Genomic DNA, 16,390 nt, shown 5'->3' on the forward strand with positions numbered 1-16,390 from the left:
TACTGCTTTTTTTTTTGACCATTTTCGGTAGTTGCGACTTGTTCTGTTTGTGTCTGACCCTTTCGATGCTTCAAAAAAAAAAAAACGGAACACATACGGTAAAAGTGTAATTAATTCACTTCCCTCATCTTGAATACTTGGAATGCCGCGGGGGAACTGTCGGTAATACTTAGAGTGATTCATCGTTTTTTTTTTCGTTTTCACCACCTCTACACTGTTTTCCCGGATTTCAATTTATCTTCTTTCCTCGTAACCAGGGATAGTGACGCGGGGATGTCCGCATTTGAGTTTCTTCGGGGGAAGCTCGGCGGCAAGGTACCCGTGCGTTTGGATTGTGTACCACCTTGGACCCAGTGCTCGTCAGGGGGAAAAGTGGAAGAGGCAGATTGGCAGTCGGCACTCGATGCACTTTCCGCTGGGCAGTTGTTTCTACTCAGAGGCATTATGTCAGAATGGCGGTCCGGTAACCTTGTTCAAGTGAATCGCTATCTTCAGGGTTGCACCGCTTACTTCGACCCCAGTAAGCCGCATCTATTGGCGTACTTCGTCGGCCTCGGTGGTATTGACTTATTCGTGACGTTATTGTGCGATGTTAATGTGCCGAATGGGGCTACTGATAGTTCTCCCCAAGCGCCCTTTAGAGCGGACTCACAAGACACGACTCCCTTCCACCTTGTCGGTGCTATCGATTTAATGTTACGTGTTCTAACGGAGCTAATGGTATGCCACAACGAACTTGGTTGGTATTATTACGACCGATACCCCGGACTGTTTTTCCGACTACTCGAGCTTGCTAACGTGCCAGAGTTGAGATTGGTGTCTTTGATGATGCTGGAGCACCTCCTTCTTTGCGTAGGACCCGTGCTAGAGATATCAAAGGTTCCGGCGTTGCAGAAACTCATTCGTGTCGGTGACGATGTGGTGCTGGCTGTTATATGCCGCGTTGTTTCTCTTTTGATTGTGCCTGGTGTAGTGCTTGATCAGAGGGAGTCCGTTCCACACCGCCTTCTCTTTCCCGAAACCTTGCTTCCACTTCAACGCATCCAACGTGTCATCGATAGCAACGTTTTGTGGCTCATTGGTGAGAAGGGACTCGTACAGCGCCTGGTGGCGTTGTGTGAAGTGACGGAGCCGAACAGCTTTCGCATGGCCCTTGGCAGCGAAAATCTTTCAAACTCACTTGCCGGTTACTCATTCCCTGTTTTGCTCCCGAATGAAGCTAGAGCAGCAACCCCGATTACCACCCGAGGGTTGGACGTAAACGGTTTAACCGAATACGGTCTCGGTGATCCCAATGTTCTTCAGCCTTTTGTAGCAGATGGTAATGGCGTTGACCGCGGGGAGGGTGGCCGTGTTCGTGATTATGCCAGCAGCGTGGGCGCTAACCCTGTTAGTCCAACGGCAACCTTGCCGGTTGAAGTGGTGGATACACTTCGGGCCTTCCTGCAGCCCTCATTGGGTGTTTCGGCGGCGTTGTATCAAGATGATGATGGTGCGTCTGAAATTTCTGTTGAGACGACCGGCTCAGGTATAGATTTTAGTTGGTTTGTTGGTTGTGTGGATGCTAAGCAAAGATGGAGACTCCGCGATCTGACGCTGTGTGAGGAACTAGACGACAACCGTGTGCTTCTTTGTGGATTTGGACCACCCTCTGATAAAAAGGCGAAAGAGAGTTTTGAGGAGAAAAACCGTGCCTTCTGGAACTTCCTTTCTCCAGTAATGCGGGTTCCCCTTACATTACACAACAGGTATGCAATTGTTGGTGCGCAAAGTGAGGTCATTTTTGTACTGAATGTCATGCTATCCACCTTCTTCGTCGGAGATGTGTGGCGGACGATGAAGGAATGCAAGTGGATTGAGGTAGCGAGTAAATTCTACGATAGGGCATTCCAACCTCGCGGTGACAGTCAAGTTTTGTCTCCGTATCTTGAGCAGTGGCAGCACATGCAAGAACTGCGGCTTCTCCCTCGCTTTTTAATACCTGAAAATGGCGCTGGGGAAGCCAGAAGAGCACCGAAGCAGCGCACTATTAAGCGCGGCTACGCTGCGGAGAAATACCACAGGAACGAGGACGGTGTGGACGACAACAGTAACAGCAGTGACAGTGAGGCTGATAGTGACGATGAACGCGAAGAGGGACATCTGTTATCTGCCATGCGACCGGGAGAGGACAAGGAGGCGTATAGGCGACCTAACAGTGGCCACATGAACGCGGATAGTGAAGAAGGAATAGACGAAAAAACTCATCATCACGAGGCGGAAACAATACGAAAATTGGAGTTGTTGCGCGGTGTGTTGGAATTCTTGAACACCCAGGACCGTTTTGAGTGCTCCATGCTTCAGCAAGGTGACATTTTGAGTCAGGCCGCTCCATTGGCGCTTAAGGTAGCTAAGATGCTAGCAAATCGCAGTGAGGACAGCTGTGTTGAGACGACAGCTTGCCACGCACTGGAGGGTTATCTTAGGTGTTTTTCCTTTGGTTGTGTGAGTAGGAGCTCTCCAAATGAACCACAAACAGCTATTGGTGATATTCTCATGAGATCTATATTAGAGCACCGTGTGTACAACGCTACATTCGTGCCTGGGCTCAGTGATTCTCTCACTCCCTCGAAGCGGATCGAAAGTGTATTCTCTTTGCTTGGAGAACTCGTTCGATATCACTATGATAACCTTATGCTTCTTCAAGAGTATGTAATAGGGAACGTGGAATTATCCCACCTCAACGATCCCGCAGTCACGGTTTCATCTCATTCCCGTCAGCTACATGTTGGGTCAGGGCAAGTAGAGCAACTCATTCGTCTTCCTCCACTTGACAGAGAGGAGCATGAACCTTTCGTTCGAGTGCTCCTGCGTCGCCTGCGTGGCTACGGGTGCGACACCAACCTGTTTATGCGCAGCCTCCTGCTTTCGTTGACTCCAGGGCTGCGGTCTAAGATAAATTACATGTGGAAACCGGTCACTGAAGCCACGGTGGATGCGGGCGAGTCGCTCAGCTCCTCCTCTCGTATTGGAGACATCGTAACCGGCTACGCGCACCGGTTCAGTTACATCACCGCGTGTTCAAGGAGGTTCGTTGTAGTTATCAGCGAGATGCAACGAATGGAAAAGGCACTGGGAAAAGCGGCCGATGCGCCTACTTCGACTCCCGATCCAACACGAGCGTTGGAGAATGCACGTTCCTCCTCTTTTGGACATATCGCTCACTTGACACTATGGGATATGTTGCAACTGTTATTGCGGAGCCCGCACCGCTTTTCACTGGAGGAAAGACCGTTTCCCGTGTTTTTTGACGACACCGACCGGGCAATTGTAATGGGTGAGATTGACTTGCCGCTGGTGGGCCCGCCTCCGCATCTTGTTCAGCCTCTTTTCGAGAAGAGAGATCACTATAAGTCACTTTCGGAGCTCGAGAAAACTCTGCTCCGGGAGCCGCATGAGCTAGTATATGGCATGTTGGGGCCACTGAACGCGGAGAGAATCCACGGTACTGGGCGTCTTTGTGTGGTTACAACTTGCATTTTAGTTTTTGCTCGCGTTGCCTGTTTAGGTGGCGCTGGTGCCGTCCGCGGTGTGCTGGAAAAGCTAAAGCCGCTGGCGCGGGTAGGCTATGAGAAGTGGAAAAAGGAACGAGAAGCCCTTGGTCGAGGTGTGAAAAAAAGGAGGCGTGGCGACAGGTGGGGCCCGGGAAGGTGCTTTAATGATGATCGTGCTGCTTCTGATGGTCAGTGCCACTGTAAGGCAGAGGATGGCCGCCTCCGATGCTCTGCATTTCTACTACACGGCCACTGTAAGCCACTTGGCGCTGTTGAGTTGTACTACAGGTGCTATGGTGGGTGCTTTTTCCGAAACATGTTCCGACTTCTTTGCTTCTGGGTGGGGCACTACGGGGCATGCCAGCGCTACGTGGAGACGCTATTTTACTGCACCGAAGTGCCATTCGCCGAGTTGAAGAGTGTAATGTTGTATCTGTTCCGGCTGTTGCCTGATTACTTTCTTCCGGACATGGCGTGACGAAGGTGAAGTTTGGCTGCTCTATGCGCGCTATCTATGTCTATATCTATATATTGCATACACCCGTGCACTGCTAGTTTTCCTGGTGGTTGAGTTACATCAGTACACAAGGACGGAGGGAAAAGGCTGGCTATTCGGCTTGTAAGATGCAATCCGGAAAAGGGTGTCCGTTTCGGGTAGCGTCCGTGTGGAGTTTTAAGGTGAGGTTGCCTGTAGCAGGTTGTTGGGAACTCGCGCTGGCGAAAAGTAGGGTATCTGTAACATAAATAAGGGAACGAAAGCAAGCCATAGAGGGGAAAAACATGTCAACGGGCGTGCGAGATTAATTAGCATGGGCTCGGTGGTAGCAGGTAATGGTATTAAACCGGAAATGTGAGACTGGACACAGTGGACCTCAAGAAATATATACATGCGTGTGTGTGTGTTTGTATTTCCCACGAAAAGGTGGAGCAAAGTGTCCGTGAGTTCCTCCTTTTTTGTTCCGTTTGTTGTTTACTGATTTCTCGCATTCAACATGCCCCACCCCTCCCCACTCCAAAAAAAAAAAGTGGTCGACTTAACGTGAACGACGGCTGAGTGCGGTTTAAGCGGTGATTGAGCGTGAGGGAAGGACATGCGCACATGTGTGGGAGAATTACCTTTGTTGTTATAGAGTCACCATTGCTCCCTTCGTATGATATGAGTGCCTGTGCAAACTCTTCCACGTAGCTGATTCGCGACCGAAACACGAATCAAATAAAGTTACGAAGGGTGTATTCCTGCGACAGTCTGAGGGGGATTATTACTTTCCACACTTACTCACATTCATTCATTTATTTGCTTTGCTTTCCTTTCCGTGTTCGTTCTTTTCCTTATATCTTCTGGTTGGTTTTGAAAATTGTAGGTTGACAGGCTGAAACACGAGGGAACGTATACGTGTGTGTGTTTGTGTGTTGGGGAAGCGGGTTGTGACCGCAGGATTTGCGTGATTGTCGAGAAAACGAAGTGAGATTGTCATTTTTCCGTTTCCTCTGCTCACTTACCCTTTTTTCCACTACGTAACGGTGGACCATTTTGAGGTAAGGGGTTGTCTACCAACCCACAAGCAAGCGGATATTTATTTGTACACGTGTATATACATATACGTGGATCCTCTTGAGAAACTCGCCGTGTACCCGACAAAGCGCCTGCAATCGAAGAGTTTGTGAGGTTCATGCGATGGGGAGGGCACGCCATTCCTCTTTTGCGCCTTTTCAACCTTCACCGAAGTCACCACCACCATTTACTATGTAGCGTATGTGGCTGAGAACACTGCCAACATTTGGTAATGATTCTCCAATTGTATCCCTTGTTTTGTACATACAGTTGTGTTTGCTGCATTTTATCGCTTACAGGCTGTTTAGCAATACATATATTGCTTTCCCTTTTGTTTGTGGGTGCATGCACTGGGCGGTGAAAGGCTGAACAGGGTTTAAAATACATTCAGGCAAGCAAGAAATTTCCTTTTACAATCAACAATGACGCGCAAGGTGGCTATCGGTGCTGACCACATCGGCTTCCCCATTCACGAAAGCATTGTGCGGTACGTGCGGGAAGCAGGTGAGGAATTTGAACCTGTCTACATTGGCCCGCACAGTTTGGAGAGAGTTGACTACCCCGATTACGCCCTCAATGTGGCACGGATGGTCGCCCGTGGCGAGGCGGACGTCGGTATTCTTGTTTGCGGCAGCGGAATTGGTATGTCGATCGCGGCAAATAAAGTCCCAGGAATTCGTGCTGCGCTTTGTTTCGACCACTATACGGCGGTCATGGCAAGACAGCACAACGATGCAAATGTCGTGTGCCTCGGGGAGCGCACGACGGGGCCGGCTGTGCTCAGGGAAATTATCATGACGTTCCTGCAGACACCATACAGCGGGGAGGACCGTCACACGCAGCGGCTGGAGAAGATTAAGGCTGCCGAATCTAACACGAATGGTTGTTAGGCCATATTTGGTAAATGATAATCCGAAAACGTTCAGCATACGCTAAATAAGCGAGAGAAAGGGTTGACAGATTAATATGAAAGTGAAACCAGAATCGACGTCAGAAGCGTAATTGACAACAAAGACGTAGCTGCAGGGGAATATGTAAACGAAGTTGGAGGCTGAAGGGAAAGATGCGAAGGTGAGGAGGGAGAAATATACTCGTATTAGAAGTTGAGGAGGAAGAGCGTTGTGGAAGAGGATGTTGTGAGAAGGCAAGCATAAACACTACTGGCACACCAAACTGGTTGACATATGCTTTTTGCCCTTTTTTTCGAGTCAAACATATGTTGAGGGGATTCCTCCTGGTGGCGGACCCGCCGCTGCCCCGTGCCGGTTTCCCACGACGGTAAGCCCGCCTCACGTTCCCATCCTTTACCTCTTCCTAACTTTCTTGTGCTGGTGTGGACTCTCTCTAATCAGAAGAAAAAATCTTTGCAGTAAAGTCCACCATTGTCTTTCCCTTAGTACCTAGTACCAGCCGCGTGGTTGATTAACTTTTTGTAAAGGCAATTATTGGCGGTAGCCTCCTTAGTAGGGTGGGCGTATCAGACCATACGAGATCCACACACACACACACACAGAGAGAGAGAGACAGGGGGTGGTTGCCTTTTCGAAAAAGGGTCTGAGTTGCAAGGTTTTTTCTCCTTATATTATTTTACTTCACTTTTCATTTCACTCTCTTTCTGCCTAATGAGGATTCCACAGGGAGCAATGAAAGGGTTCCGGTGTGCTCCAAATGTACGGTTGGTGGTAGCGCCATCGTGTAGTGCGATTGTTTCGGCACTTCGGTGCCTCACACAGTCTCCCCATCTTTGGTGTTCTCGCTGTTCAACTGGGCTTAAGGGTGACAAGAGCAAATTCCCAGATGCATCTACAGCACTGATACGAAACATCGGGATAGTTGCACACATCGATGCCGGAAAGACAACAACCACTGAACGTATGCTTTTTTACGCCGGAGCTGTGAAACGTGTGGGTGATGTGGATAGTGGTACCACCACAATGGATTTTATGAAAGAGGAGATGGACCGTGGAATAACCATTCAGTCAGCGGCTGTGTCTTTTCAGTGGCGTGGTCACAGCATCCATCTTATTGACACCCCTGGTCATGTGGACTTTACAGTGGAAGTGGAGCGAGCCATGCGTGTTGTGGATGGTGTGGTTGCTCTTTTCGATGCGTCCGCTGGTGTTCAGGCCCAGAGTTATACGGTTCTTCGGCAGAGTAAGAAGTTTGGTGTACCTGTCATAGCTTTCTTGAACAAGATGGACAAGTACAACGCTGATTTTACAAAGTGCGTCAACTCGATTCGAAAAAAGTTGGAAATGGAACCTCTGTTACTTCAGCTTCCGCTGAGTCGGGAGGATGGAAGCTTTGACGGGGTAGTTGATGTTGTGGAGCTGAAGAGCTATCGGTTTAGTGGTGACCACGGCTCAAACGTCATCGTCGGTGATCTACGAGCGCATCGGAGCGAACCACCTCACGTTGTTGAAGCGGCCCGCGACGCCCGGCACGCCCTCCTCTCCACGTTAACCAGCGTAGACGACTCACTCGCAGACGCGGTTATCGCAGCGCTTGACGAAACTGGCGGTGACGAACAAAGAGCGGAGGACGCCATACCATGTGATGTACTGCGTGCGGCCATACGGAGGCAGACACTCCGGCAGAACAACTCACCCCGTCCGGTAATCCCCGTGCTATGTGGTGCATCGCGGCGTGACCAGGGGGTGCAGCCGGTTCTTGATGCTATCACATATTACTTACCTTCTCCGCAAGATCGTGTGCTCTACGGCTACACGAAGGATGGGGAATTGGTGCAACTGCCACCGGCAACAACCGCACCGTACGCTCCGTTCTTCGCACTCGCGTTCAAAGTTATCCACACAATGGGGCCCAAAGGTCAGCGGCAACCTTTAGTTTTTTTTCGTGTTTACAGTGGCCGAATAACAGCGCGAACGACACTTGTGAATAACAGCTCCAACAGTCACGAGAATATCGAAAAGCTTTATGTCATGCACGCAGATCATCAGGTTGAGGTTCCTCATCTCGCCGCCGGGCACATTGGTGCTGCTTTCATGCGGAACACCAAAACCGGGGCAACACTCTATCGTGAACCGCAACACGCTCAATCTGTAGTTGCAGGCTGTGGTAAGGAGGTTTTTACGCTTGAAGGTATTGATGCCCCATCACCAGTTATCTCCTTTTCTATTGAGGCCGCATCCAAGCACCAAATTTCCCTCCTGGAGGAGACACTGCAAGAGCTTAGCTTCGAGGACCCGAGTTTGCGGGTCAGCAGGAACAATTTCGGGCAAATAGTTATCAGTGGTATGGGTGAACTTCACCTGGAAATTGTTATGTCCAGATTGGAGCATTCGTACGGCCTGAAGTGCCGTCTGCTCCGTGCTATTATCGAATATCGGGAGGTAGTGCGCGAGCCGGTTGAGCTCAAGAATGTTATTGTAACAAATAACGAAGTTCCATACATTGAGTGCTCACTTAGGTTGCAGCCACTATTAGATGATGAGGGTGTCTGTGGCCCCAGTGAAGTGTGCTCATTCATTGTGGACGAAGCATTTGCAGGAAGTTTTTTATCATCCTCCGCGAACGAGGGGGGCGGTGACCGACGCCGCCGCATGGATGACTGTCGGCGCAATGCTGTGGAAGAGCTGCGACTGATAACTGAGGTATTTAACAAAGCCTTGAGTGAATGCTTCCTCCTGGGGCCACTTGCCGGCCTCCCGCTTCACGGCGTCCGAGTGGTGTTGACGGGGTTCAGGAGGGTGGCTGCAACACAACTAACAGATCGGCCGCTTGCACAGGCCGCGCGTTCACTTTTACTTCAGCTCCTTCAGGCGGCACCGAAGACGACTTTGGCTGCGCTTGAACCTATGATGGAGGTGGAGGTGCACCTATCTGAACCCACGTACATTGGCGAGGTAGTGAGCTCCTTGAATGAGCGCAAGGCGGTTACCGTGGATATCCAGGAGGACGGAAAATCGGTAAGTGCAATCTTACCAATGCGGAACATCGTTCGTTATACGATGGAACTGCGGAAGGCTGTGAAGGGACACGCCAACCTTTACGTCCGTTTGCATCATTACCGTACTATTGAGGACAAGGCTGTCCTTTCGAGGATCATGAAGAACTTAGGTATATACGACAGTTAACAACCATTGATCTAAGTGTTGAGTTATGGGGTTAGCATGCGCATATGGCGGCCTCTTTTTTTTTTTTTGTAAAGAAAGAAAAAACTGCTGCAGGTAGCGATCGGGGGGCGCTGTAACAACAAAAAAATGTTTGTTAGGCGAAAATAAGGTGCAACATGGCTATTTTTTATTTTTATCGCTTTGGGAGCGTGGGCATGAGCCACACCACCTTCTCTACGGGATGGCATTGCCGATACAACTTTTGCTGTCTTTGTGTCAAAGTGAATGATTCGGTTATTCCAGTTTGTCCGCTGTTTTATGATACAGTTGTGGTTGTGAAGTCGGCACTTTTGACAGGGAGGATGCTTTAAAAAGCCCCGGGGGTCATCAGCTCCCATGAGAATTGCAGTGTGTTGACCCGTCGAATCTCTCATCAGCGTTTTCGTCATTCCCTCAAGTTGAGGTCACGACTCAAGAGTAGTATTGTGTCTATTTGTGTAAATTACGATCCATACATGTATGTGCGTAACGGAGGTTTTTACGTTTGATTTTGTTTGAGCTTCCAGTAGTTGTGGGAGTTAAAACCAGCTGGTTCCCTTAGCTTTGTGCCGTAAGGTTTGCTGGTCTTGCGTCACACTTTATTTTCCACACGCTTTCGTGCCGCTGTTAAGCAGAGATGCCCCACTGTCTCCCCGCACGGTGTCCTATTCCCCGTTAATGTGTGTTGAACGATCCCCCCGAAAGCCGTTAAATCGGCTTCGGATTACTTATGCCCCTTCGGACAGCTCACTCTTACCTCCTTTCTTTTTGCCTTTGCTTTGCCGTACTGCATTCCCTGTCCCGTAACGGACTGTCTCTTATCTCCGGTGCGTGGAAGGGGTGAGGGGAATCAGATTACAGTTAGTTGCAGTAAGCACGTAGCGTAAGTGCGCAGAGGCCACGTGTTACCGTCAATTGAGCTCAGGATCATTTTTTATCGACGCGAACTTCACCTAGGATAATCTTGGGCAGGCACTTTTTGTTTCACTTGCTGGACAAAGAAGAATTGTTAAAGAGGAGCTGGCACAGCGACAAAGCAGGAAGAAAGTGAAGGGAGTCGCTAAATCGCGTCACCTAAGAGACAGAAAGCGGCTCTGCATATACGTGAGCTTGGCGAGGTGTGGGTAAAATGCTTGGAGCGAACCTTGGGATTAACTTTCACACTGATGACGATCATGGTGATCATGGTGATCACGAGGGCCATGAGGGGCACGACATGGGGGGTTGCGCTCCAGCCGCAGGGTCGTACTCGATGGGGCTTCACATTGCAGCCATTTTTATTCTCCTGATCGCGTCATTCCTTGGGACAGTTCTTCCCATTGCCGGGAACTATGTGCCACGATTCAAGCTGCCGCCGTTTCTTATTGTTGTTTCGAAGTGTATTTCCACAGGTGTTGTTATGTCAGTTGCCGTGTTAACACTGCTCAATCACAGCTTACACAGCTTCATGGAGAAGTGTATCCCACACGGGCTGAGTATGGAAGTGTACAGCGCTTTCGGCTTGCTGTTTATGCTGATCTCGGCTTTACTGATGCATTCATTCGACTCTGCCATGGACCTCCTTCTTGAGGGTTGGGCGGTTCGTAAGGAAGAGGAGAAATTAGCCGACGGCGCACCGCAAGTGGCTGATAGTGTGCCGACGGCGGCGGCTCTTCCACCAACTCAATGCGGAATGAAGCGTTGCACGGCTCAACCAGGAGTATCATGTGAAACTAACGGCTGCTGCCAATCATCTCCGGGACCTGCGTACGGTGCTACCGGGTGCTGTGGAAGCCGTGGTGAAGCCGCTGCGCTGCTTACCGGTGCGCGGCGTGTTATGGCCCTAGCCTTAATGGAATTCGGTTTGGTGGTGCACAGTATTTTTCTCGGTCTTTCCGTAGGTATTGCATCCGACTCGCGCACCAAAGTGCTGCTTGTGGCTCTTTCCTTCCATCAATTTTTTGAAGGCCTGGCTTTAGGGGCGCGGTTGGCGGAGGCGTCGCTGAAAGCCAAGTTGGAGTTATTTTTGGCCATCCTCTTTTCCATTTCTGTTCCTGTTGGTACGGCTATCGGTGCCGTTACCATGAGGGATGGCGGCAAAAGCATTACCGGCTCCAGTTACGTCACTATGAGCGCCATTGTCAATGCCATTGGTGCTGGTATTCTGCTTTACATCGGTTTTGTCCTGCTTCTCGTTGATTTCCCAACGGATCTGCGCATATACGCGGGTGTCGGGACGCCGAATCGCTTTGTGAGACGCATTGCAATGTTTGTGGCCCTTTGGGTTGGCTTCGGTGTGATGGCGCTGCTGTCCAAGTGGCACTAGGTAACGTAACTTTTTATTTACATTAATTTTTTTTCTTCACTCCCCCTAACTTTGAGGAGTTGAATATGTTCGCACGTGGGTTAACACGTAACAAATAGTATCGCACGGAAAATGAACTCTTTACCGCGTGAGAGGCGTGTCGTGCTGAAGCGGACGCATCAGAGAAGAGGAGTAAATAAGCGAGGGATTGAGGGATGTTATGCTCACACGCTGTGTTCTGAGAGGTGGGGGAGAAGGTACTGAATTGGCACTAAAATAGCGACGATGCGAAACAAGTAAGAAAATGAATAAGCAAAAGTTTTATGGGCAACGATTTTGAGAAAAAAAAATCAATTGCACAAATAGGCGGTAACCTCTTTATAGCTCTATCTTTTGAAACCCTATTCGCTAGTTTAGCGTTGCGGGGAAGCCGTCGTACTGATCCTAATCTCCTCACTTCCCTTCCTTCCCCTTCTATTTGTTTTTATTTACAAAATGATGGAAAGCGGGATGATTTGTTGTTCCTGGTGTGTATTCCTTTTTATTACTTATAATGATATGTTCATCATTGCTGTTATTAATTCGTTTTTGGTGTCTTATGCTATTTTTACATTTAGGGACTCTCATTTTATTTTTATTTTTTTCGAAGGTGTGTGAGTAACAACACATACACAACTCGAGGGACTGAAGCATATCGGCGGGTATTGTATCAAGAAAAATTTTAAATTATTAACAAGCACAACACATCAGTGATGGGTCAAATGCAACGAAATCAGCGTGAAGGGTGAAATAAATAAATGAATCAAGACCTGAAGAAAACGAAATAGAAAGAGAACAGAAAAGGCAACGAATAAAATGGTGGAATGGAGAGTGAAAGTAACTTTTACAGAAAGGGAGAAGGGGAAAAGAAGAGATTAATAAAATAGGAAAATGTCGGAGGGAATCGAAGTGGCAGCACCTGAAAGAGACAGTTTAATATTAGCAGGGAAATCATTACTCATCCAATTCGCAACTCATATTCACGTGGTGAAGTGAGGCCGCGGCTTTGTTGCTATTTCTCTTACTCTTTGTGTACGTGTGTGTTTATTTTCTACGGCGTCGTTACCGGGGTTAATATCCAAAAGAAGGACTTAGTTTAACGTCATTCTAACAGATAAGTGTAATATTTGGGAGGAGACATTCTCGTATGTATTTTTGTTTTCCCCCCTTTTTGGCGTTATTTGGTGTCCGCTTGTTGGAGATTTATGTTCCTCATACATTTTTTTTTTTCAAAAAAAGCCTCAACTTGATAAATGCTCGTCCACGTGTGCCCTCCTTTGCCTTGCCTTATTTTTAACATATCTTTTTCAGTTATTCTTTGAGGTAATCTTCACAAAGTGGCACAGCAACAAAAAAAGATATATATGTATATATATCTAGCAACTGCATGATAATATTTGACATTGAAAGGTTTCAACCATCCTCAAGAGTATATCTTCATACTTTTCCTTCACCCTTAATAAAAATCTCTCACATCCCGCTCCCCCCCGTTCCAAGGAAGAAAAAATTACACAAACACAGACACATTTCTTCACACAGCACCTACAGTCAAATAATAACAGAGCGGGGAGCTTCTAAGCAAAAGGTCCGACCAAGAAACAACCACAAAAAAAAAGGATTAAGAAATCGAAAAAATTGAAAAACATATAACTATACGACCAATTTAAAAAAAATAATAATAATTAAATTATGTAATAATAATAAAAATATATAACAACGATTCAGAAATAAAGAAAAAATATATAAAAAGCAACCAAAAACCAGGCGGTCGCCAGTGCTGTGTGTGGTGGGATGCTGCTGTACCTTGCTTTCTGCCTCATGTTGAGTGACTTCCCATCGGATATGCAGAAACATGCTGGGAAGGATAAGGTAAGGCGTTTCTTCAGATGCTTTGGGATGTTTGCGGCTCTTTGGCTTGGCGCTGCGTTGATGGCCGTGTTAGGAAAATGGGTCTAAGCACCCACTGTTCATGTGTGTGCCAATGGATTGCCCACTTCATTTTCTGTTTTCCTCGTACTCTTTTTCCAGCCCCCTTTTTCAGTTGTAATGATGCTCCCGCACGTGTGTTGCGTGGTCCGGTGAGCCATTGTGCCCTACCTGTTGCATGCGTTAGAGTTGTTCTTGAGGTGTGCTTGTGCATGTACATACATATATGTATATGTATATATACGTGTGTGTGTTTCTTGAGCTAGCGCCGAGTTGGGAGTGAGAGGAGTTGTGCTCTTCGTGTGTGCGTAGGTTTGAGCGTATGCGGACTGAGTGTCGGATGTTTAGCGGTGCGAAGCATAAGCAATTGCTCACGTGTTTGTATGCGTGTGTGTTGCGTACATGTTTCCAAACATCTACCCTGCCTTCAGGAGGGACCTGCACGAGTACATACATGAGCATATGTGCTGTGTTTACGCTTGTCCTTGATTTAGTTACAATATACAACTGCGTACATCTACATTTTACTACTTTATGTTCGTTTGTTCATTTATTAGTATTTTTAAATAGCAATGCCCACCATCCTCGTAGTTACTCTACCGTGCTGGTGCGGGGGACGAAGCTGCAGACGCGTGGTGTACGAATATATGCATGCGTATGGATGTGTGTGCATGTGTTTCTGTGTGCGTCAATGCGCGTTTGAGTGTCTGCCTGCGCGTATATTTAAATAGTGATTTAGCGGATATCTGACTGTAGAGGGTACGACGGACGGGCTTATTTTCCACATGAGACTATTTCTTCCCCTGCTTTCTTTCTGTGCTGGTGCTGGTGCTGGTGTGTGTCTGTGTGTGCGCAGTTGTGGATGGGATGGTGGCAAATGTATCGCATTGCTGCTGTTCCCATCCCTTAGTGCCCCATTGTTTCTGCACGCTCTCGCTAAGCATTCCTTCTTACCCTTTTTGCCCATTGATTCTTTTTCTATGTTTGCCGTCCCTTTTTCACCTTTTTCTTTTTGGTGTGTGTAGATACCATAAAGTGACAGTCAGGTTTCGGTTGGTGCTGCCTTAGCTAATCTCAGCAAAAACACACTTCCTCTTTTTGTGATACAGTCAGAGCGATGGCTAACGTTAATAACGAGACCACCGAATGTGGTGCATTGCTTTCGAATATCACTTCCCTACAGACGACGCTAACGTCTATGGGATGCCAAGTGCCCGCCTTGCATCATCACACGCATGACCACGGCCACCATCACCATCATCATCATCATGACGATCACACCCACGGAGCGGACGACCACGAAGGTCACGGGCACAGTCACGGCGGGTGCGAAAGTGGTCATGGCACGTATTCCATTGGACTGCATGTTGTGGCGATCTTTGTTGTGTTGATTGCGTCGTTTCTGGGCACGCTGATACCGATAATCGGAAAGTACGTGCCGGCACTGCGGCTTCCTCCGTTTGTGTTTGTCCTTGGCAAGTGCATTGCAGCTGGAGTGCTACTGTCAGTGTCGACTATCCACATGATTAATGAAGCTGTAGCGCAGCTACAGGAAGATTGTGTTCCGGAGTCGTTTCGCGAATCATATGAGGCATATGCATTTCTGTTTGCTGTGGCTGGAGCGTTGCTGTTGCACATGGTGGACGTCATTGTTGACGCACGTGTGACAAACAAGAGCGATTCCAGCACCAACAAACCTGAGGGTCAACCCGATGCCGAAGAAGCTCAAGCGGCCCCGGCTGCTCTTGATGCGTACGATGGTCATCACTGCCACTACGCTGTCGGCATGCCACAGTCGAGGACCAGACGCCTCGTCTCTGCAATGTTTATGGAGTTTGCGGTAACTGTGCACAGTGTGTTCATTGGGCTGGCAGTCGGTATCGCAAGGGATGCGGAGACTAAAACTTTACTTGTGGCTCTGGCATTTCATCAGATGTTGGAGGGCCTTGCTCTGGGCGCGCGTCTGGTGGATGCAGAGTTGAGCTTGAAGCTTGAAATGCTGTTTGCACTACTCTTCTCTGTCTCTGCGCCCCTGGGCACCGCAATTGCCGTTGGCACGATTGCGATTTGGAATGTGTCGATGGTAGGAACCGCGTTCGTGATTACACAGGCGGTCGCCAGTGCTGTGTGTGGTGGGATGCTGCTGTACCTTGCTTTCTGCCTCATGTTGAGTGACTTCCCATCGGATATGCAGAAACATGCTGGGAAGGATAAGGTAAGGCGTTTCTTCAGATGCTTTGGGATGTTTGCGGCTCTTTGGCTTGGCGCTGCGTTGATGGCCGTGTTAGGAAAATGGGTCTAAGCACCCACTGTTCATGTGTGTGCCAATGGATTGCCCACTTCATTTTCTGTTTTCCTCGTACTCTTTTTCCAGCCCCCTTTTTCAGTTGTAATGATGCTCCCGCACGTGTGTTGCGTGGTCCGGTGAGCCATTGTGCCCTACCTGTTGCATGCGTTAGAGTTGTTCTTGAGGTGTGCTTGTGCATGTACATACATATATGTATATGTATATATACGTGTGTGTGTTTCTTGAGCTAGCGCCGAGTTGGGAGTGAGAGGAGTTGTGCTCTTCGTGTGTGCGTAGGTTTGAGCGTATGCGGACTGAGTGTCGGATGTTTAGCGGTGCGAAGCATAAGCAATTGCTCACGTGTTTGTATGCGTGTGTGTTGCGTACATGTTTCCAAACATCTACCCTGCCTTCAGGAGGGACCTGCACGAGTACATACATGAGCATATGTGCTGTGTTTACGCTTGTCCTTGATTTAGTTACAATATACAACTGCGTACATCTACATTTTACTACTTTATGTTCGTTTGTTCATTTATTAGTATTTTTAAATAGCAATGCCCACCATCCTCGTAGTTACTCTACCGTGCTGGTGCGGGGGACGAAGCTGCAGACGCGTGGTGTACGAATATATGCATGCGTATGGATGTGTGT

The 16,390-nt window shown here is 48.3% G+C and overlaps 5 protein-coding genes across 5 annotated transcripts, besides 6 other annotated features; all 5 read left to right on the top strand.

Moving 5' to 3' along the window:
• Positions 1-273: 273 nt before the first annotated feature.
• Positions 274-4,011, top strand: Tb11.01.0690 (hypothetical protein, conserved; the record flags this gene model as incomplete). The annotated part of the gene is made up of 1 exon (XM_823868.1): positions 274-4,011. The coding sequence occupies one exon, from the start codon at positions 274-276 to the stop codon at positions 4,009-4,011; it is 3,738 nt and encodes a 1,245-aa protein (XP_828961.1).
• Positions 4,012-5,507: 1,496 nt separating this feature from the next.
• Positions 5,508-5,975, top strand: Tb11.01.0700 (ribose 5-phosphate isomerase, putative; the record flags this gene model as incomplete). The annotated part of the gene is made up of 1 exon (XM_823869.1): positions 5,508-5,975. The coding sequence occupies one exon, from the start codon at positions 5,508-5,510 to the stop codon at positions 5,973-5,975; it is 468 nt and encodes a 155-aa protein (XP_828962.1).
• Positions 5,976-6,707: 732 nt separating this feature from the next.
• Positions 6,708-9,182, top strand: Tb11.01.0710 (elongation factor G2-like protein; the record flags this gene model as incomplete). The annotated part of the gene is made up of 1 exon (XM_823870.1): positions 6,708-9,182. The coding sequence occupies one exon, from the start codon at positions 6,708-6,710 to the stop codon at positions 9,180-9,182; it is 2,475 nt and encodes an 824-aa protein (XP_828963.1).
• Positions 9,183-10,329: 1,147 nt separating this feature from the next.
• On the top strand, positions 10,330-11,505 carry Tb11.01.0720 (cation transporter, putative; the record flags this gene model as incomplete). The annotated part of the gene is made up of 1 exon (XM_823871.1): positions 10,330-11,505. The coding sequence occupies one exon, from the start codon at positions 10,330-10,332 to the stop codon at positions 11,503-11,505; it is 1,176 nt and encodes a 391-aa protein (XP_828964.1).
• Positions 11,506-13,187: 1,682 nt separating this feature from the next.
• Positions 13,188-13,272: a sequence feature (A-rich).
• A 384-nt stretch (positions 13,273-13,656) lies between these two features.
• Positions 13,657-13,703: a microsatellite.
• A 381-nt stretch (positions 13,704-14,084) lies between these two features.
• Positions 14,085-14,172: a microsatellite.
• Positions 14,173-14,566: 394 nt separating this feature from the next.
• Tb11.01.0725 (cation transporter, putative) lies at positions 14,567-15,751 on the top strand (the record flags this gene model as incomplete). The annotated part of the gene is made up of 1 exon (XM_823872.1): positions 14,567-15,751. The coding sequence occupies one exon, from the start codon at positions 14,567-14,569 to the stop codon at positions 15,749-15,751; it is 1,185 nt and encodes a 394-aa protein (XP_828965.1).
• Positions 14,696-14,728: a microsatellite.
• Positions 15,752-15,928: 177 nt separating the features above from the next.
• Positions 15,929-15,975: a microsatellite.
• Positions 15,976-16,356: 381 nt separating this feature from the next.
• Positions 16,357-16,390: part of a microsatellite that runs on past the window's edge.

Source organism: Trypanosoma brucei (genome assembly GCF_000002445.2).
Source record: "Trypanosoma brucei brucei TREU927 chromosome 11 chr11_scaffold01 genomic scaffold, whole genome shotgun sequence".
NCBI classification, from domain to species: domain Eukaryota; phylum Euglenozoa; class Kinetoplastea; order Trypanosomatida; family Trypanosomatidae; genus Trypanosoma; species Trypanosoma brucei.